This window comes from Budorcas taxicolor, chromosome 23 (genome assembly GCF_023091745.1).
Source record: "Budorcas taxicolor isolate Tak-1 chromosome 23, Takin1.1, whole genome shotgun sequence".
Classification (NCBI taxonomy): Eukaryota; Metazoa; Chordata; class Mammalia; order Artiodactyla; family Bovidae; genus Budorcas; species Budorcas taxicolor.
The window spans coordinates 36,009,170-36,030,355 of NC_068932.1; the positions used below are offsets into that span (position 1 = coordinate 36,009,170).

Below are 21,186 nucleotides of genomic sequence, written 5' to 3' on the forward strand. Positions count from 1 at the left end.
AACACGGAGCACATCTGAGTTACGACCAGAATAACTCCAATACTTGGCGGCACCACCCAGCATGGACTTAGCTCAAAGAGACTCAAAGAGGGCTCCTCAAATTGAGATTACCAAGACTCCAAGGGAGATACTGGTCAGAGCAAGGGACTCAGAATAAAGTCCAGAGGAGCTGCATCAGCACAGAGGTGGAAGCAGAGACCCTGAGAACACCCACAGGCCAGACACAGTCAGTCCAGCCAAGGCAGGTACTCATCACACTACACCAGAGTTCAAGGGCAGGGAGGTATCTGGGAAAACCTCTGGCCAAGTCCAGGGCATCTTCCTTGTTGTTGTTGCTCAGTCACTAAGTTGTGCCTGGGTGTGAACCAAGTCACTTCAGTTGTGTCCAACTCTTTGCAATCCCATGGACTGTGATCTTCCAGGCTCCTCTGTCCATGGGATTCTCCAGGCAAGAATCCTGGAGTGGGCTGCCCTGCCCTCCTCCAGGGGATCTTCCCCACCCAGGGATCAAACCTGCATCTCCTGTGGCTCCTCATTGCAGGCAGAATCTTTACCGCTGAGCCACCTGGGAAGCCCTGCTAGCTAAGTTTCAACCCTCTTTAAATTAGAAAGATACTATTGTTTCTATTCTAATACAATAGTGCTGAGACCAGAGTTAACTGAGAACCCATCCTGCATTTGGTTGCTTTTGTTCCTGACCTAACAATAAAAAAAAGCAACAAGCAGAAGAGCTTACCAGAATCTTAGGAGCTGGACAAATCTGGCATGAATTCAAGATCTTCCAAAAACTAGCTGTGTGGCCCTTGGCACGTCACTTGACTTTTCTGAGTTTGGGTTTCTTCTTACATAAAATGGAAATAATGCTTCCACCCCACCCCAGGCCAACACTCAGGATGAAATGAAATAATCTAAGGAGGCATCTGGTATCTTACTGCTGGGAAGCCAGCAGGCATTTCACAAGTGATGTTCTTCACAATTGCTCTCTGGCAATCATAGCCAGCTTTGACTCTGACCTCTCAGCTGGGACTTGAGTTCCTGGGGACCATCCCCTTCAAGACTGAACAGGCTTTCGATGGACATCTCAATCCTTGCTGGCAATGCCTATTTCCCTAAGGCAGAATCTTGTCACATACACACAGAAAAAGGTACTTCAAAAAGGCAGAGGCTCAGAAACAGTGCATTGTGTGACCAACCGGCCAGCATTCAGGAAGCAGTTGCCACTAAATCCAAAAGGAAGTCATTTCCAGGCAATATTCTTCTCAGAGAGGATTCTAGAGGGATCGCAAACCCAGACAAAGGGGGCGGAGATGAATGGGCAGCGCTCAAGAATTCTGACCCTCACCTGACCCCGTGCACAATATAGTAGCCGTAACTTCACTTTCTCTGCACAGTGACACAGCCCCCAACAGCTGTGGAATGTCAAAAACAAGGCTGGTAGGGTCTAAAGTTACCCCTCCTCCATCGGAGAGGAAAGAAAACACATTTCGGAGTCTCCTTCTTTATGTTTTGCTTCTGAGGAACAAATGTCGACAAGATATAGGATACGCTGCTCTGTTTGCCACCAAGATGCACAGAACATAATTTTATACGAAGCTACACCCGCTTAATTGTGATGCATTAAGTATTATGTTCATTGTTTCTAAAAGTGGGTAGAAATGAATAATTTATTTCAGACAAAGGAAACTCTTGAATATGAAATGCCTCATCTTTTAAAATTATAATTTGGAAGACAGGGATGAAAAAATATCCATAGCCAGTGAACCTTATATTGCTAATAGAAAACAATGCTTCGACTGTTTCTACTTTGTTTGCAAACATCACATTTTTTAAAACCTTCCTGAGAATAATCAAGAAAAAGACACACTAGGTTTTCAGCATGCTCACAGCTGCTCAACACAGGGCTAGCCTATCTTATGTTAATTTTCTGGGCTAGGTTTCCTTTCCCTTTCTACCAGTGCACCTTGGCTCACCTGGAGTCCACTCTTTGCATCCCTACACCTCTATCTCCCAAAGCTTTCCTCTCTTTAACGCATCCTACTTCCCTTTGTGGCTCTTCCTTCCCGCTCCCTCCCTGGCAATCTCTGTGCCCTGCACCCTCTTCCTGGTTCCACCATCTCCCCAGCAACTAGCACAGTGCCAGGCACAGAGGAGGTTCTCAGAGAATGCAACTATTATTATTTTTAGAGAAGATAATTGATGTTTTGGACTCAACTGAATTGGTGATCATCATTTCCCGTATGGCTATTGGTGTCTTTTTTTTTTTTCTTTCAGAGCAGAAAAGATATCTACATCCACTCAGATAATCTACTATTGCTGTTTCATGCTAATAAATTGGGAGAGGAGGGAGAAGGCAGGAAGTTAGGGCGCATATAAAAGGAAGCTCCTGGCAGTCATTCACCTACCATTTCCCAAGCACTTCTCAGTGCTCATCCTAAGTGTTACCGCCAATAACTTTATGAATTGGATACTATTATTATCCCCACTTATAGGCCGAGTCTCTATTAACCCTGGGTCCCACAGCTAGTAAGTGCTGGAATGTGGAACTCAAATCTGGGTGTGTTTAACCCCAAGACTTTGCTCTTTACCACTGCTATTCTGAATTCCGTAATTTCCTAGGATCGCTGGGACCTCATTCCCCTGCCCCTCCCCAGCCCCACCCCAATCTCCAGAATGAATACAGATGGTCTGCCCAGTGGCTCTTGAGCAAAAAGCTCCCTGGCTCTTGGGTGCATTCTTACAGGAGATCAGCAGCAGCCATAAAGGGCAAAGTACAACCTCTTCCTGCTCCCACCCCAGTGGTATCATTAAAACACCATCATAAACACACTTCGGGCTCAAAAAACGAGAGAGAGGGTTTGGTTTCTTCTTAGGAACCACTCGGTGAGCTTCAGTAATTACTGGCTGCAATCCCAAAGGCCCTCCTTCCTCATCCTTCTCTCACTGGGCTTGCCCTGGGGTTAGCAGGCATCTTTTTCAATTAAGACAACTCCCTGCATTTCGAATCTTTGAGTTTTTATTCAGACAGACTCTTGCAAAATGTTCTGAAGCAAGTCGAGAATGTGGCGCAGAAAACTGCCAAGTGAGACCCAGGACTAGGGAGCCAGAAGGATAAAAGAGTATCTAGAAAAGAAATGCAGAAACAAGCCCATACATCAAGTCCTCCCAACAGGTGGACATAGACAAGTTGAGCAGGGCCATCTCTCCCAGCCAGGAGGACAACTCTGGCCTGGAGATCAAACCTGACCCATGACTAACCACTGTTCCCAAGTCAAAAAGCAGAAGCCCATCCTGATTCCAGGCTGGAGGACAGCACTGGGGTTGGATTTAGGCACTGTAGAAGGTTGACGGCAAGCATTGGAATGGCTGAGATGGTGGTTCGGTCACTAAGTTGTGTCCAACCCTTGCGACCCTATGGACTCCAAAGCCTGCCAGGCTCCTCTGTCCATGGGGTTCTCCAGGCAAGAATACTGGAGTGGGTTGCCATTTCCTTCTCCAGGAGATCTTCCCAACCCAGGAACGGAACCCGGGTCTCCTGCATTGCAGGTAGATTCTTTACCGACTGAGCTATGAGGGAAGTCTGGGGCGGTTGAGAGGTAGAGAATCCACTGCCAATTCAGGGCACACAGGTTCGATCCCTGCTCCAGGAAGATCCCACATGCCTTAGAGCAACAAAGCCCACGTGCCACAACTACTGAGCCTGTGCTCCACAACAAGGGAAGACACCACAATGAGAAGCCCGTGCACCGCAGAGAGTAGCCCCTGCTCTCTGCAACAGCCCGCTGTGCAGCAATGAAGATCCAGCATAGCCAAAAATAGATACATTTAATCTTAGGGAAAAAAAAAAAAGAAGGCAGGTGGGGAGCCATTCCTCTGGGGGATCCAAAACTATCCACATTCCCACTGACCTCCAGGCTAACCCTTTTCACCAGCCAGATCACTCAGTGGCTAAGGGGCTCCACTGAACAATTTTCCATGACACCCTTTCTCCTGCTACAAGGCAACGTGTCTCCTATAACAGCATGAAGACTTTTCATAACCTGGCCCCAGACCACCCTGCTTCCTGCACTCAGTCCTGCTGTGACCTGCTCTCCGGGTGCCCCACTCCCTTTCCGAGCCCACCCTGTGAGGTCCATGCAGCCTCACGGACTCCGGCTCTTCAGCCCGCCCTGGGGACCTAAACCGGGAGCTGTGTGCAATGGTGCCTTTGGCATCTTCTCCCCGAAAGGAGGAGGTCTGAAAGACAGAAGCTTAAACTTGACCTACACTTGCTCTGTGTCCATCAGGAGCTGAGATAAACAGGTACCTTCTGAGATGAGGAGTTATAAACCCTAACTCTATGTCATTCTCCAGTCTGGGAGCATCCAGAACCCTACGTGCTTTTACGACACAAAACTATATTAGGTTGAGCCATATGAAACGTGTGCTATTCTACCATGCTGACCTGCAAAAATGGCAATTTCATTCGATTCAACCTAAAAATCCCGATAGTGCTAAGATACACGAGCCATCATCCTTCCCTGGTTCTGCTGAGACAAAGGCCAGGCCTCTGAGTGTGAAAAACCCACCTCTCTGCCCAGCTTGTCTCCCACTGCTGCTCATACTGACGTCTCCAGCAGCTTATAACTGCAACCTGGACACTCAGCATATTTGCCCAGGCTGTTGCCCCTGCCTGGAATGCTCCCCTCCAACCACCTCTATGTAGGAAACTTCTATCCACTCCTCAAAACCCAGCTCAAAGTCCCTTCAGAAGCCTTTTCTGGTCCATATCTCCATCTAGTCAGATATTCTCTCCTTAGGGCCACATCTGAGCCTGTGTGGAGTTCTACTCATTTGCCTACCACTTTGCAACATAATCTGCTTCTTTTATACCTATCCATAAAACCTATTTTTTTTTGTTTTGTTATATACCTATAACCTATTTTGTCTAGTTTTGTTTTATTCCTATCCCTAAAACAAGAAAAAAGAAATTTTAAAGGCAACAGTAGGGTCTGAATCACCTAGGCCTCTCACGAGGCTCATCATATGTTCTCAATAAGTATGTGATGAGTGAATTTGACAGAAATGCCACTCTATCACACCAAAATACTGAAAGTCAACAGAGATCACAGAAACCAACCAATTCTTCTCTTCGTTATAGTGTACTTATTTTATATATAATATATATTACCTGTGTATATCATACACATGCCACTGCTGCTGCTAAGTCGCGTCAGTCGTGTCCGACTCTGTGCAACCCCATAGACGGCAGCCCACCAGGCTCCCCGTCCCTGGGATTCTCCAGGCAAGAACACTGGAGTGGGTTGCCATTTCCTTCTCCAATGCATGGAAGTGGAAAGTGAAAGTGAAGTCGCTCAGTCGTGTCTGACTCTTCGTGACCCCATGGACTGCAGCCTACCAGGCTCCTCCATCGGTGGGATTTTCCAGGCAAGAGTACTGGAGTGGGGTGCCATTGCCTTCTCCGATCACACACATACACACATATATATAACTCAGCACAAAATGTCTATGACTTCATGCAGTTTGTGCTCTTGACTTTCAGGGACCATCTCTCCTGTTCAGTTCAGTTCAGTTCAGTGGCTCAGTCGTGTCCAACTCTTTGCGACCCCATAAATCGCAGCACGCCAGGCCTCCCTGTCCATCACCAACTCCCGGAATTCACTCAGACTCATGTCCATCGAGTCAGTGATGCCATCCAGCCATCTCATCCTCTGTCGTCCCCTTCTCCTCCTGCCCCCAATCCCTCCCAGCATCAGAGTCTTTTCCAGTGAGTCAACTCTTTGCATGAGGTGGCCAAAGTACTGGATTTCAGCTTTAGCATCATTCCTTCCAAAGAAATCCCAGGGTTGATCTCCTTCAGAATGGACTGGTTGGATCTCCTTGCAGTCCAAGGGACTCTCAAGAGTCTTCTCCAACATCACAGTTCAAATGCATCAATTCTTCGGTGCTCTGCCTTCTTCACAGTCCAACTCTCACATCCATACACGACCACTGGAAAAATCATAGCCTTGACTAGACGGACCTTGGTCGGCAAAGTAATGTCCCTGCTTTTGAATATACTATCTAGGTTGGTCATAACTTTTCTTCCAAGGAGTAAGCATCTTTTAATTTCAAGGCTGCAGTCACCATCTGCAGTGATTTTGGAGCCCAAAAACATAGGCTGACACTGTTTCCACTGTTTCCCCATCTATTTGCCATGAAGCGATGGGACCAGATGCCATGATCTTCGTTTTCTGAATGTTGAGCTTTAAGCCAACTTTTTCACTCTCCTCTTTCACTTTCATCAAGAGGCTTTTTAGTTCCTCTTCACTTTCTGCCATAAGGGTGGTGTCATCTGCATATCTGAGGTTATTGATATTTCTCCTGGCAATCTTGATTCCAGCTTGTGTTTCTTCCAGTCCAGCGTTTCTCATGATGTACTCTGCATAGAAGTTCAATAAGCAGGGTGACAATTTACAGCCTTGACTTACTCCTTTTCCTGTTTGGAACCAGTCTATTGTTCCGTGTCCAGTTCTAACTGTTGCTTCCTGACCTGCATACAGATTTCTCAAGAGGCAAGTCAGGTGGTCTGGTATTCCCATCTCTTTCAGAATTTTCCACAGTTTATTGTGATCCACACAGTCAAAGGCTTTGGCATAGTCAATAAAGCAGAAATAGATGTTTTTCTGGAACTCTCTTGCTTTTTCCATGATCCAGTGGATGTTGGCAATTTGATCTCTGGTTCCTCTGCCTTTTCTAAAACCAGCTTGAACATCAGGAAGTTCACAGTTCATGTATTGCTGAAGCCAAATGGACACTACAGCATGGGTTCTAGAGCCAGGCCTCCTGGGTGAAAATGTGGCTCCACCCATTCCTAGGCATGTGCCCTCAGGCCAGTTCCTTACTTGGGTCTCAGTCTTCTTAGCCATGAAGTGGGGCTAAGAGTATCTTCTACTAAACAAGGTTAACACAAGCGATTGCATGTAAAACACCTAGCTCACTGCCTCTCATAGCTGTTGCTAATTATTATTTTTATTTTTCTTTAGGTCTCATGGGGAGGGTAACCATTTCCATCAGGAATATGTTTAGAGTTCACCTGGTCAGTCCTCCCATTCAAATCCCACTTGCCATTTCTAAACATATGAAAATAAAATAGTTCCATCAAGAACTCTCCAGAATTCTCTGATCTCCTGGTATCTTCTTCATCAAGAGTTTATTTGAAACTCATACTAACAGGGATCAATGAAACATTTCATAAACATGGGCTTTAGGAAACCTGCTGGCCTATTTCTACAAAGAATGCAATCAATACTTATTTTCATACATTATTAACTACACACAAAACAATAATGTACACAGGGCAACAGGAATAACAGTTGGCATGGTGCTTCTTACACCATCAGAGGGACGTGAAGGAAAGTGGTACCAGTATGACGGAATACAAATGAATAGCCTCTTAGGTCACCTTAAAGTGGGACTAAAGTATGTATTTCTTTCTTTACCACTGTGTAATGGTATTTATACAACAACATGACAAAAAAATGGCTCTAGGCATTCTGCTCTACTTTAGAATCCTTCCATCTCACACTGAAATGAAAAAAAAAAAGATACAAACCAGAAATTGCTTCTTTGGTTAATATTTCTGCAGTTCCGCAGGAATGGTTTTAATAGCACGCGTGTTCTGGATTTTACTTGTCAATTAAGAACCCATCGGAATGCAGGGCTAAGTACTAAAATAATAGATATTGGTTTATATTTCAAATTTAAAGGCCTTTTGTCAAATAGTGCTTTAAGGTGGAAGACAGAGGAAAGGAAACTGGGAATTAAGGGAAGACAGCAGGAACTACGTAGGTTCCTCCTTAATAAAGGATCAGGTCTGTGCTTAAAATTTCATCACATAACAGTTGAAAGAGCACAGGCTTTGAAGATGCAGGAATAAGATGTGAGACTTAACTCTTCTACTTATTGGCGGTGTGGTGCTGAGAAACTTAATCATCCTCTCTGATCTCAGGTTTCCCTTTCAGAAATCAGAATATTATACCTACCTTTCACCATACTGTTAAGTGTTAACTGCTCAGTCAAATTTGACTGCGACCCCATGGACTGTACCTGCCAGGCTCCTCTGTCCATGGGATTCTCCAGGCAAGGATACTGAAGTGGATTGCCATTCCCTGGAGGGGATCTTCCTGACCCAGGGATGGAATCTGGGTCTCCCACATTACAGGCAGATTCTTTATGGTCTGAGCCACCAGGGAAGCTCACCTTTTAGCATAGGTGGGGATCAAAAGGAAATAATGGCCTTGAGGGCACTCAGCAGGGGCTCCCCTAAGGAACTCCTCTCCCCACAGATCCATCCTCTTTAAAGAGACAGCAGGTCTGGAGACAACACAGCTCCAGGACTAAGGGCAGAGCCCCAGAGGCAACTGTGGTTTGACCAGAAATAGGCCATTTGATCAAATGATTAAAAGTCTGTCATATGCTAATGCTTGGACGGGGCGGACCATGGGCCAATTTAGTGGGAGTAAATTGCAATTGATTTTCGAAGAAATTGCTTGTTCTCTTGCCTTTCCTCAGCTGTGTCACACTCCCTCATACACAGCTGTCTTTGTCACAGCCAGAACCGACTGAAACACGTGTCAAGTAAGATCTTTTAGAGGCAAAATGTTTAACAATACAGACATCCACACTCACACATGCTATAAATACACACATATACACATGAACAGGCAGATATATAAATATATCTCTATCTGTGCGTGTGTATATACATGTTTATATAGATGTTTCTAGAGGGCTCAAATTCAGTAACAATTCTGCACCATGACTGTACCCTTCTGTGTGTTTTACAAATCCCTCTGTGGTTGGAAAGCTACCCTGAGTCATTTTTATTTTTACAACAACCCACTATTTGAAGAAAGATCAGAAAAGAGCACACCCCTAAAATCTCCTCTCCCTGCACTCCCCAGCTCTATCTGTGCAAATCCCTGGATATGAAAAGAAAATGGTTAAAAGATCACAGAAGATAAAAAATCATAAGAATAAAGGTTAACAATGACTGCTTTCACCCCTAATTTCTGATATGGTGATAGACCCTCTTAGAACATTAATTAGAATGGGAAGAGAGATGAAAGAAATGCCCAGGGGACATAATAAATTAGCCCCTTATGCAAATTACCCATTCGTTCTCATCACTGACCCAGCTAGTTGAGTCTCTAAATTACGGGAAGTGGTTAGTTTCTTTAACAAAAAAAAAAATCCAGACAAAAGATTAATTTTTTTTTTAAATGTGAAGTCTGGGCAGGCTTAAAGCAACAAATAACTTCTTAGTTTTCATTGCAGACAATTCTGAAGGGGGTCAGAAGATAAGAAAATGAACATTCTGGCCACTGGGTTCTGTTGCCAAACAGAGACCTATTAATTAACCCTTGTTCTGAAATAATTCCGAAACAATGGACAGCCAACCCTTTAACTGAAGTCAAAGGCTGTGCTTCTCGCTCTAACTGTGAGAACAAAGTCTGGCAAGCTAAAAGGCTGCATGGCTGAGGAGCAGGTGAAGGACAATTTAAAGGAGGTGAGGAAATGCCAGGAGATGGAGAATTTCAAATATCAATTTAAAAACAAACACATACCTAATTTTACTTGTCATCACTGTCCTGGACAATTTATGTTTCACCGTCCTGGAAATTTATGGAACTCTCAGTTTTCTTATCAGTAAAATAAAAGGATTGGACTAGAATGACCTCCAAAAGTCCTATGGCATCTACCATCGGGGATTATATTTATCCCTTTGTTTTCGCACTGTACTTCCAATAATTTGATTTGTTAAAATATAATCTTATGACATGCATTTTGTCTTCACTCCTGGCTTCCTTTTCTCTTTCCTACTCTCGTTTTCCCCTCTTCTTTATTTTCTCCACTTTCTTATTTTATCTTCTTGCATGTATTCAAATGAGACACTTTAAATACACTCTGGTGCAAAGTAAGGTACATATTGAATAAATCATGCTTTATAAATGTTATTAATATGAAAATGTATATGGCGAGATGATGATTTTCTCTGGTAGGAAGAAAAGGCTGGATAGGAAAACAGTAAGTCACAGAATAACACAAGACTCCATAGTCAGGCCCTTAGAGAAAGAAGGAAGACATTACAGGTCATCTTCAGCTGCTGCCCTCATTTTACAAAAGGAGAAGGTGTCTCTTTGGAAAGGCAAAAACTTGCCCAAGGTCACTGGCTAGCTGCTGGAGGCAGAACACAGACTCTTGATTCCTGGACCAGTGCTCTTTGGATAAAACAATCCTGATGACTTCTCTTGACGATTCTCCACTGTATCCCAGAGAATAGCAACAACAACAACAAAAAAGGACATCCTTTGGAAAAAATAAGCTCGACAGCAGAAAAATTAAGAGGTGGCAGAAAGAAATACTTCAGAAGACTAAGGGGAAGGAATGAGGACAGACGTATTGGCTATAAATAATTTTGTACCTTGTAACAATCTTCAGTTCACACAATTACCTGTCACTCACTGATGTTTTATCTCCCCTCTTTGGGTAACGGGACCTACAGTAATTCTATGCAAAATATCTGACTGTCTCTACTTCCACAGCCTGCACTGGAACATTCTGGCCGCTGCCAGAAGTATTGAGATACTGGAAAGACTTGAGCCTTACTCATGAAACTTCTCAAGGTTGACAGTTCATCTAAATAATAAAGCTTGCCTTTAGGAAGTGGTCAGTGATGTGAGAAGACCCAGATTCCTCAGGTCATGAGGCAGGTAATAAGAAAGCACGTGTAGACTATGACTTCATTTTTGTAAAAAGGAAAAATATATATGTACACACAGGGTTATATATAGTCATACATATAGGGGGAAAGCTGCAAAGGCTCATATCAGATGTTTACAGTGGTTATCTTTGGGAGCTGAGACTATGAATGGTTTAAATTGGCTTTCCTTTCCTACCTGTTTGTAATTTCTTACTGTCGTACAATAAACATGGATCGCTGAGGGAGAGTGAGAGAATAAAAGCCAAAAGTAGTGGTCTGTGAAAGTGAAATGGAAGTGTACTTAGCAGGGCCTGTGGAGACGGAAGCCTTTCCCAGGTTTAAGGCATGCCCTTCTCAGGCAGCAGTAATTCTTCCCGCTATGAGGGGCGTTGCAGAGAAGATTTATGGGGAGAGGTTAGAAGAATGGGAATCAGTCAAGCTGAGAAGGGTAGGCTGATCACAAGAATCCTTAAGTACAGGAAGAGCTCCAAGCCGGGGTGACAGCCAGCTGCAGCAAGAGCAAAGAAAGGATCCGGCCCCAGAGGAACAGGGGGATCAGAGCAGGCAAAAGGAAGACCCTCCCCAACGGGGATTTAAAACCCAAATTGGGTTATTAAAAGTTGGGGCTTTCCTCCAGGGCCCTTTAGATATCGGACAGATTTCTTCTTTCTTGTCCAAGCCAGTTGATGAGCAGCCTTTCTGAAAGCTTGGGGTTGCTATGCTTTTCAAGACATACAATCATGGTTCCAGGATCAGGGAATCACGTGTGCGTGTTCAGTCACTCAGTCGCATCCTACTCTGTGTGAGCCCATGGACTGAAGCCCACCAGGCTCCTCTGTCCATGGGATATCCAGGCAAGAATGCTGGAGTGGGCTGCCATTCCTCCCCAAGGGGATCCGGCCAATCCAGGGATCGAACTTACATCTCCGGTATCTCCTGCATTGGCAGGCAGATTCTTTACCACTCAGCTACCTGGGAAGCCCTGACCAGGGAACATGGTGTGTCAAGAACGAGCCCCACTTTTGGAGTCAGGAGCGAGCTGACAGCTAACACAGCCTTGGCACAGCATTAAAAATGACTGAGATTTTATTGAGGACCAATTATATTTCAGGCAGGAGGCAAGGCTTTTCACATATAGCCTTTTTAATTTCCAAGAACCTGTAAAGGAGGTAGTATCACCATTTCATCTTATATCCAAGGATTCTGAGGCACAGGGAGATCACATGACCTGCCCAGAACAAGCGGCAGAGCTGGAGGTCCGCTCAGGTGAGTGCACTCTGGAGCACGTGTCCCTTCTCCAGCATCAGCACGCACAAAGATGAAAGAGGCACTAAGCTGCCCAGAGGACTGGTGGGATGACACCTGGTCAACCTAGTTTGTTCAGACACGGGCGACTGGGGTGAGATGGGAGGCTGATTAATAGAAGAATCTAACAAGGGAGACTGAAACCAGATCACTCCTGGAAGTCACCAAGGTGCTAAGGTAACATCTGGCGATGGGTGGCCAGGTTGAACAAGGAGAAACTAGACACAGGCATGGGGCCAGTAAGAAGGCCAATGCAACGCTCAAGTGAAAGATAAGCTAGGCAGACTAAGGGAATGGAGGGAAAGGCAATTCAAAAAAGAGCAGGTAATTTCAGGAGGACTTAGTGATGGGTCCAGCTGAAGGAGTTGAGGAGGGGAGGGGAGGTGGTGGAGATGATTCCAAAGCTTACAGGTTAGGCAGACAATGCCTTTATGTAAGACAAGAGACTCAGGGAGAGGAGGATGTAAGGAGAAAAGGGGAGAGATAATGAGATCCATTTTGGATACACTGAGTTTGAAGTAACTGAGATACATCCTGATGGATTCAGCTAGAATTCAACTGGAAATGCTGGTTTAGAGCTCAGGAGAGGATGGAGAAGAGTAGGAGGGAAGGCTCTGAGTCATCAGTGTTCATGGTAGCTGAGGTCCCAGAGATAGATGATGTCTGTTCAGACAGGAGGCAGAACAGAAAGAGGCCAGCGCCAACATCCTCTAAGGCAGTACCAGATCCAAGAAAAGGTTCTGGAGGAGACCCTCAAGCAATGTGGCCCAGGCCAAATGGCTTTCCATCTCTGAACTTCAATTTTGTAAAAGCAAAGGACTGGACCAGATCTTTAAGGCTCTTCTCTGATATTCAACCACCTATGGTTGATAAAGTCTTCCCAGGTGGTACTTGTGGCAAAGAACCTGCCTGCCAATGCAGGAGGTGTAAGAAACGCCAGTTCAACCCCTGAGTCAAGAAGATCCTCTGGAGTAGCAAACGGCAACCCACTCCAGTATTCCTGCCTGGAGAATCGCATGGACAGAGGAGCCTGGCGGGCAACAGTCCGTGGGGTTGCAAGAGTCGGACAGGACTGAAGTGATTTAGCACATATGGTTGTGCTGATGCCTGCTCAGAGCCGGGGAGGATGCTCGATGCTGAACAAACACCCGGCATCACAAGCAAATCCCCGACTTTCCAGTGAGAAAGACAGACGCATAAATAAGTCCTCTCGATAGGCTGTGATTAACAGCTATCATAAAGGCAAGAGCAAACTGCAGCGTGAGAGAATCCTGAGTGGAAGTGCCTGTCTGGGGGAATTCCAGCACGGCCCTAAGAGACGAAACCTGATCTTGGTCTTAAAGAACTAATAGAAACTTCCAAAACAAAGTGTCAAGGCATGGGAAAGCAAGTGCCTGGGAATGGCCTGCACAGTGAGCTTGACTGGAGAGGTGAAGTGGCTTCGAGAGGGAGGGCAGAGCCAAGGAGACCCAGGAAGATGGCCGTATGCTGTGTGTTCAGCCGCTCAGTCGTGTCCAACTCTTTGCAACCCCATGGACTCTAGCCTGCCAGGCTCCTCTGTCCATGGAACTTTCTAAGTAAGAATACTGGGTTGCCATTGTGCACTCGCGGGGATCTCCCCAACCCAGGGATCCAATCTGCATCTCTTGGTTCTTCTGCATTACCAAGGGGATGCTTTACCACTGCACCGCCTGGAAGGCCGTGAAGGAGTTTAATATATGCCAGAATAGAGAACAAAAGACTTCTAGGGGTTCTCAACATAGGGACACACGATTAGAGAGCTGAATAAAAAGGAGAGGACCACCACACACCCCTCGCAGCTAGTACTTACAAGCGCTTCTCTCTTGTCATGATTTGACAAGACAGCAGATGGTCTTATAAGGCTCTTCTTCAACATGTAAACATTTTAAGAAACTTTTCATTTAATAGTTACATAAATATGATGGTGCATTAAAACAGAAAAGTTAAACTTGGCTCATGATTTACAGCGTCATTCAAAAAGGAGCCAGACTCAGGAGAGCTTAGGGGCATCTGATGCTGCGGCAAGCCATTTCCAATTACTTGGGAACCAACCTCAAGATCCTGAGTTTCCTGTGAAAATCTAAGCCACTCTCTGGGACTTGGTAGGGAAATGGTTGCAAAGCCAGAGAACTAGAACTTTGTCTTTCACCAATGTGGATAAAGGATGTTCAAATACCAGCATCACTCTTGTACCACAATCTCTCCAGTTGACACTTGTTTGCAAATACCATTGACTTTGATTACCCCTGAGGAAGGTCTGACATTTCTTGACTCTTCTCTACAAAATCCGACCTCCCAACCAATCCTTTTAAATCTTGGAGCCCTTTCTTAGAAAAAATCTCTTGCTGCCTTTGAGGGGCTTATATCCACACTCTGATCCTCCATCTCCAGGCTTTTCTCAGTACCCACTCCACTTTTCAAACTTCTCACTGCTTTGCGCTCCCCCTCCAGAGTCCAAAAACAGTGCCAACAGGCTCATTGTCCTTTCAAATTACTATTTATTTCTTGCTGCATTTGAACTTTTATGAGGAAGAAAAGGCGAGGCAGAATGGAAGTGAAAGAGTAAAGTCATGGCTAAGAGTCACGGATGTGAAATTATCACTTGATAGCTCCAACCTCAGACACTCTGAGCACCCACACAGCTCTGCCCTCTTGGTTCCCAAGACACTTTCCTGGGTTTGGTCCTCTCTTCCAACGTCCTCTTGCACCGACTCACTTGTTCCTTTGTGTCCTCTAGCTCAGTGTGGTGGGACCCCTAAAAACCACACCAGCATCCAAGCACAGAAAGGGCACTTCCTAGAGCCCTTCAAAGTGCCTTGGAGGCCAATGCTTCCACTTCTGCTATTGCGCTTCCAGGAGAAGAATCCCTCCAACTCCCCACCTCAATTCTCGCCAGACTAGCCTGCTTGATTTCCCTTCTGCAGTTCAGGCTTCAGATGACAGTTTTAACATTATTCTACCTTATTTTTGGTCCCTTCCTTATTCCCATCACTGATAATATCTCCATATGGCCTTTTAACTAGCGATCTAGTAAACAGTGGCAATGACGGCTGAGGGTTTGATGAGTCCAAGGAAAATGGAAAAGCAAGAACGTCAAACATGTCTTGTTCAGTGAAAGGATTCAGCTCACCCTTAGCGTATGTGGATAAACATTCTCTTCACCTTGGGCAGAGACATCCAAATATGGAAACTCTGATGGCTACCCTATCTGTAAAAGGCAAAGGCCCTGCTGTCCCGGTTTCCTCAGAGACATTCTTAAAACAGAAGAGATGTTCTAGAAACTCAGATTCAAACCATGAAGAGCAGCATTCATCATCCCGATCCTCTGTCCCTCTCCATCCTACAAATGCCAAACTGGATCATATGCATTATTCAATGGCTCGAAACCTCTCGAGGCTCCATTTGGCTCTCTTATACCCACTTAAGGAACACAGTCACTGTAGAGGTCAAAGCTCATTACAGCTGGAACCTAAATCCAATGCCCTTGAGATATAAAATGTAGCTCCAGACAAGATCTTCCTGGCCCTGAGTTATGACTTCTGGGTCCTCGGCAGGCTGGGTCTTACAACATATTTGTTATGAGAACATATCTGTTTGAGAGAACGAGCCAAAAAAATGAATTGGTGGGACTTGGTCCAGGCAGAAGCATTTGATACCCATCAAAAAAAAAAAAAAAAATCCAGACAAGCCAGTGGTATCCAAGAACGGCCAGGTCACTTTAAGTGGAGAAAGAATGCAAGGATTGAAAAGAGGGGGATTTTGGAGATGACCTCAATCTACCCTCAGAATCATGGACTGTTAGGATTGGGGATTTTTACTTCAATGGTCTCATTATACCAAAAAAAACAGAGACCCAGAGAGAGTAAAATGAGTCTGTTACAGCCCTATAGTTCAGAACAGTATTGAAATTAAAACCCAGATGAATCTTCTTCCTTACCTATTTCCTTACTTTCATTTTCTCAGCAGGGGAAAAGGGTTCATATCCTTTCAGGCATTGGTACAAAGGCTGAGCAGTAATGCTTCCAGGGCACAGGCAGCCAGCAGGAGGCACTGCCCCTCACAGTACCAGGAAGGTCAGCCAGGTTTCTGGTACCCCACCCTAGTTGCTACTGATCTGCTAACACAAGAACTCTGATGGTCATATACTCTTGTCTGCGCATTCCTGATCCACTGTCTGAGCCACTGTCCTGGCAGGGCCAAAGGGACAAAGAACGTAAATAGGGATCTGAGGTATAAGCTATCAACATATTTAGGATCATGTATGAATGCCTCTGACACTAAACTTGTCCTCTTATATTTTATCCCAGAAACAGGCCACACAAACACACACACACACATACACACACACTTTTTCTCTGAACCAAAAAAAGAATAGAGAGGAGTGATTCTCAAGCTTCTTGAGCATATAAAGCACTCAGCCCAGGGAGCTTCCTAAAATGTAAATTCTCATCCCACAGCTCTGGGAAGTAGCCTGAGATTCCATACTTCTAACAAACTTTCAGGTGACATCAGTCCATGCTGATGGCCTGAGGAGCACACTCAGCAGTAAGAGACAAATGTTACAAAACCCTGCAAATAAATCTGAGTTTAAGTTCTGGTTCCACCAGTTAGGAGCTCTGTGATCTCGGGCTGGTTTCCTAACTTCCCCTTGCCTCAATCATCTCATCTCTAAAATGGAAATAACAACATGTAAGACACACTTGATGATGACTACATAAGCCAGTGATGAAAAGATCTTAAACAGTGCCTGGCACATAACAAGAGCTTAATAAATGCCAGCTGCTGGCTGCTTCTAAGATTCACGTCACGGGAGCAGATATAACTTCTATCTGGCTCACTGCCAAACTACCAATGGTAAGAATGCAGCAGGTGCTCAATGGATGTCTGTGAATGAATGTATGTATAATACACATAATTTCAGTATTTACATACTTTCTCGGTTCTATGACTTTCTGCAGGAAAGCATAAAACATTTAGAACACTAGAACACTCTCACCAGGACCAAACCTCCATCTCATAGAATCACATTCTATGTGAACCACCACATTTAACCACCAAGAAACAGACAATTTGTGATGGCCATGTATACTTGAGAAAGTCTGAATTGTAAACAAATAAAGACACCATCAGTCTGGAATCTGTATGTCATTAAGGGAAATTACTGCCTCACTCATTATTTGTGGGGCTATCTGAATGCAGATGTTATGAAAAACTTAATTCTAAAACGAAGTTCACTTCCAAACCAAATGTAGCTTTGCAAAGACAAACCACGGGAAGTGAGACCACTTTTGAAAGGGCAGTAACATATTCTTTCGTATATGCACACACTTGCTCAGGAAAAATTAAAAACAAAACAAAAAATGTTAACAAATAGTAGAGCTTAATCTTTTAAATCAAAGGCAGACACGTGAGTCCGTCCAAGAGTCTTCAACAATCTAAGATTATCTTCAAGCATCTTGTAAAGTAAAGCAGCATCACTTAAAAGGATCCCATTTCCAGGGCGGCACTGTGTACAGTACGCAGCAAGAAGGGAATACGATTGCCACCTACAGACAGAAGTGGCACTCCCTTTGCAAGAGTTGGCCAATCATATTTTATTGTGGGGCTGGGGCGGGTGCGGGTGGGGAGAATTCAACCAAGTCACTTCCCTCCAACCTCTTTCAAACCACCACACCACATTTACTTCATTTAGAATTACTTTCAAGTAGTATAATCATCTCTAGGCATTCTGCCTCTTCATTATCATCATCCTGTTTCTAATTTCCCAGAAACACTGTGCCATTCAACTATCTCCTTATACACTGCTTGAGAGCCAAAGGGAATGCAAGCCAACGGATTTCAAGCGGGCGAAGACATCAGAGTAGAAGTATGAATCTGCTTACCTGGTATGAATGGGACCACCCGGAATATATCAGACAATCTGCTGTTTACTGGCTCATATGGGGAATCTTCAAGCAGATCATTTCCTAAAAACAACAGAAAGATTGGGCTCAGATTGGAAAACAGGCATATTTCAGGCAGTTTTTGCTACTGAATCTGAATTCTAATTATGTTATGATTGTGTAACAAAAAGATGCTGAAACTTTCAAAGATTTCAAATGCATCTATTTGGCTCTGGTTATTTCTTTTCATTCCCTCTGCCTCTGTTGTCCTTGCTCTCCCCAGAGTGCCATGAAAACATTGGAGAACAACCCAGGCTCATCTTGCCAGAAAACTCTCCCACTCTTTGCAAAGGAAGGAAACCAGAGAGGAAGGAATCAGTGACGTCACAAGCCCAGATTGCCTCCAGGAGCCAATGGAAGAAAGGTGACCCAAAAGAGCCCCCACTGCCCCGATTTTTTTTTTTCTCCCAAAACATGGCATACGGTCAGAAAGCAGGTACTCTGGTTATTAAACACTCAGCTTCTGAAATAAGTTTTCATTAACAGGTTCTGGAGGAAGTAGCAGCTGAGAGGTCAAATCTGTATATTACAGATTTTCAGCAAGAGTCTCAGTGGAGAATAAAGGCACTGAATGTTTGTGTTAGATTTACAAACATCAGCCACCTCCTGCACACAAGGACCAAAAAACTGCCATTGAAATGGATGACTGTAACAAGTAGACCTGTCCCTCTCGGAGTCATTTCTGTATGAACCAAGGCTGAACCACACTAGCTGGTTCAACACTCAGATCATCTAAGATGACAATTTCCCCGCCCCCCCCCCCCATCTGCCTTTGATCAGGTTTGGAGGTGGGGGGATGGTAAAGATAGAATAGATTCCACTGGACTTTTTATTCTGAATTCTTTATCTTGTGTCAGAATAGAAGGGAAGAAGAGAGAGAGAAACTCCAGGCAAGACGCAGTGCAAGCTTTCCGATTATCCTGTGGAGCCAGTGCTCCTCCTTGGGGGGAAGTCGCAGGTTCCTCGAGGTGGCCTTTAATGGATTCCTAACTCCGATGTTCGGACCAAGTTTCAGAGAGGTCAGCAGGGGTCCCCGGGATGTCCCTCCACCCCATCACGGGTTTGCCAACAACCAGGCCCCGACAGTGCTGCTAGCGAGGCAGCAAACACCAGCTGCCGACGTCCCTGAGGGCCCATGAAAGGTCCTCATTCTGCAGCTGGGGAGAACTGAGTGGAAGATGAGGTCAGCCAGACCCCGGGGCCTAGGGGCCCCCTGCCTTCAGGGGCTGGGGGAGGGGACGGAGCCGGTCGCGCGTACCCTGCAGGCTCTGATACATGCTCCAGTAGATGCGCAGACAGTTCTTCTCCTTCTTCATGCCCCGCTTGCAGCGGCAGTTGTAAAGGGACTTCTGTTTCAGGGCCTCCATGGCGCTGCGGCACTCGTCCTTGGCCTCGAGGCCCGAGGTCAAGCTGAAGTTGGTCTCCTTGCCCGCCACGCACTGCCGGAGCGTGCGGTACTTGGTGCTGCAGCTCTGCTCCTTCAGGCATTGATCGCTGGCTTTCACGCAGTCCAGGCGGTCCCCGCCGCTCACCTCGACCGACAGGAGAACGTCTGCGGGCGGAGGGGAGGGCGCGTGAGTGCGGCGGGGCAGGGGCGCGGGGCGCCAGCGGGGAGGGAGGGCGCGCGCAGGACCCGGCTTCTGGGGCTCCCGGCGCACCGGGCACGCCCGCCCCGCTACGCCCCAGAGTCCATCTTCCCGCCCCGGCACCTCCTGCCGCCGGTCTCCCCCTACTCCATCCCGAAGCTTGCGGGTTTCTCGCGATTTGCCCGCGAGCCAGCGCTGCCCACCGCGAGCGCCGGCCCTGCCGCCCCGGGACCCACCGGCTTCACCCTCCGCTCGACCTCCAGGGCCGCCGGCCCGGGTTCCAGCCATTCGCTCCGCCCGGCCCGACTGAAGCCCAGGGGCTTTCGGAAGGCGAGAGCAGCGGGCTGGGCACTGGGCGCAGTGAGGGCGAGCCCTGGTCCCCGGCCCGCCCGGTGGGGAGCCCTGAGATGCTATTGGGGAAAAAGTTTTTCCCTTCCAACTTTGCTCTCCTGGTCGGGTGCTAGTCCACACCCCACCTGCCCGCCGCGCCTCCGCGAGCTCCCGTGGATTCGCAAGGAGCGTCGGGCTCGGGGCTGGAGGGCTCAGACCCTTTCATTGCCCACAGGCTAGGTCAATACAAAACGTAGGAAACAAAATCCAAGGAAGAGAAACTGCGGGCAAGTGCCGCGCCGCCCGCGCCCCACTCCCCAGCCGGCGTTGCTGAGGGTTCAGCAACGAAACTTCCCGCTCCCACCCCACCGCGCCAGCAACACAACTGGGCGGGGGGGGGGGGCGGGGGGGGGTTGCTGCCGCTAGTACTCCCGGAAAGACTCCGCAGATAAGAAAGCCAGCGGCGGCCTCGACTTACCCAGAAGAGGCAGTACGAAGTACAGGGTCGCCAGGAACATGGTGCCGGCGCGCAGCTGGTCCCCGCCCCCCCGAAAATCCCGGCCTGCCGCTCGGTCTCGCCAAGGGAGCTCAGCATGCAGTGATCCCCGGACTGCCGCGCTGTTCTGGCCGCCCAAAGTTCAGCTCCATCCAGGGCGAGAGGAAACTCCCCGGTCCGTCCGCCGCCACCGCCGCCGGCGACTCAGCTCCGGGCGGACGGTTGGCGCGAGGGCGGGAGGCGGTTCCGCTTTTAGGGGTTCAGGTCCGACCCAACCTGGAAGGGAGAGTGCGCTTTGAAACCAGAGCGGAGAGCGCTGGAGCCTCCCCCGCCCCTCTGCCCTCCCCGGCTTCAGCCTTGGGGGACTTTTTAGCGCCCGGGTGAGGGCCCACCCCTAGCCAGGTCGGGGCGCGGGGAGGGGGCCCCCGGGGGTGCATGTGCGTGTATTCCCGGGAGCCGCCCGCACGCGCAGGGTAAAGGCTAGAGAGGTCAGATGCGGGCTCCCAAAGTCCAAGGCGGTGTCTACTGGGTCCAATCCAAGAGGTTGAACGCAAGCAAATAAATAAATAACGTTACTTTCCGAGAGTGAGCCGGCCACTGCCTGGAGTCGAAGCACTCGGCGGCGGCAGCTTTCTCGCCAGCCCTGGCGCGGAAAGAGCCCCTTCTCCCGGGAAGTTCACCGCCCCCTCCCCGCGCCAGCTCTCTGGCTCAGCCAGCCCTCTCCACCCAAACCACCAATCGCTGCCCCCCATTGCCGTATCCCCT

General features: G+C 47.0%; 1 protein-coding gene across 1 annotated transcript in view; it reads right to left on the reverse strand.

Moving 5' to 3' along the window:
- GFRA1 (GDNF family receptor alpha 1) overlaps positions 1-20,544 on the reverse strand; it is a 226,991-nt gene extending 206,447 nt beyond the window's left edge. The window contains exons 1-3 of the mRNA XM_052660880.1: positions 20,404-20,544; positions 19,268-19,561; positions 17,950-18,033 (exon numbers count right to left, since the gene is read on the reverse strand). Of these exons, the coding sequence (XP_052516840.1) occupies positions 17,950-18,033; positions 19,268-19,561; positions 20,404-20,443 (418 nt within the window). The 5' untranslated portion in view covers positions 20,444-20,544. The remainder of the gene's footprint in view (positions 1-17,949; positions 18,034-19,267; positions 19,562-20,403) is intronic.
- Positions 20,545-21,186: the final 642 nt, after the last annotated feature.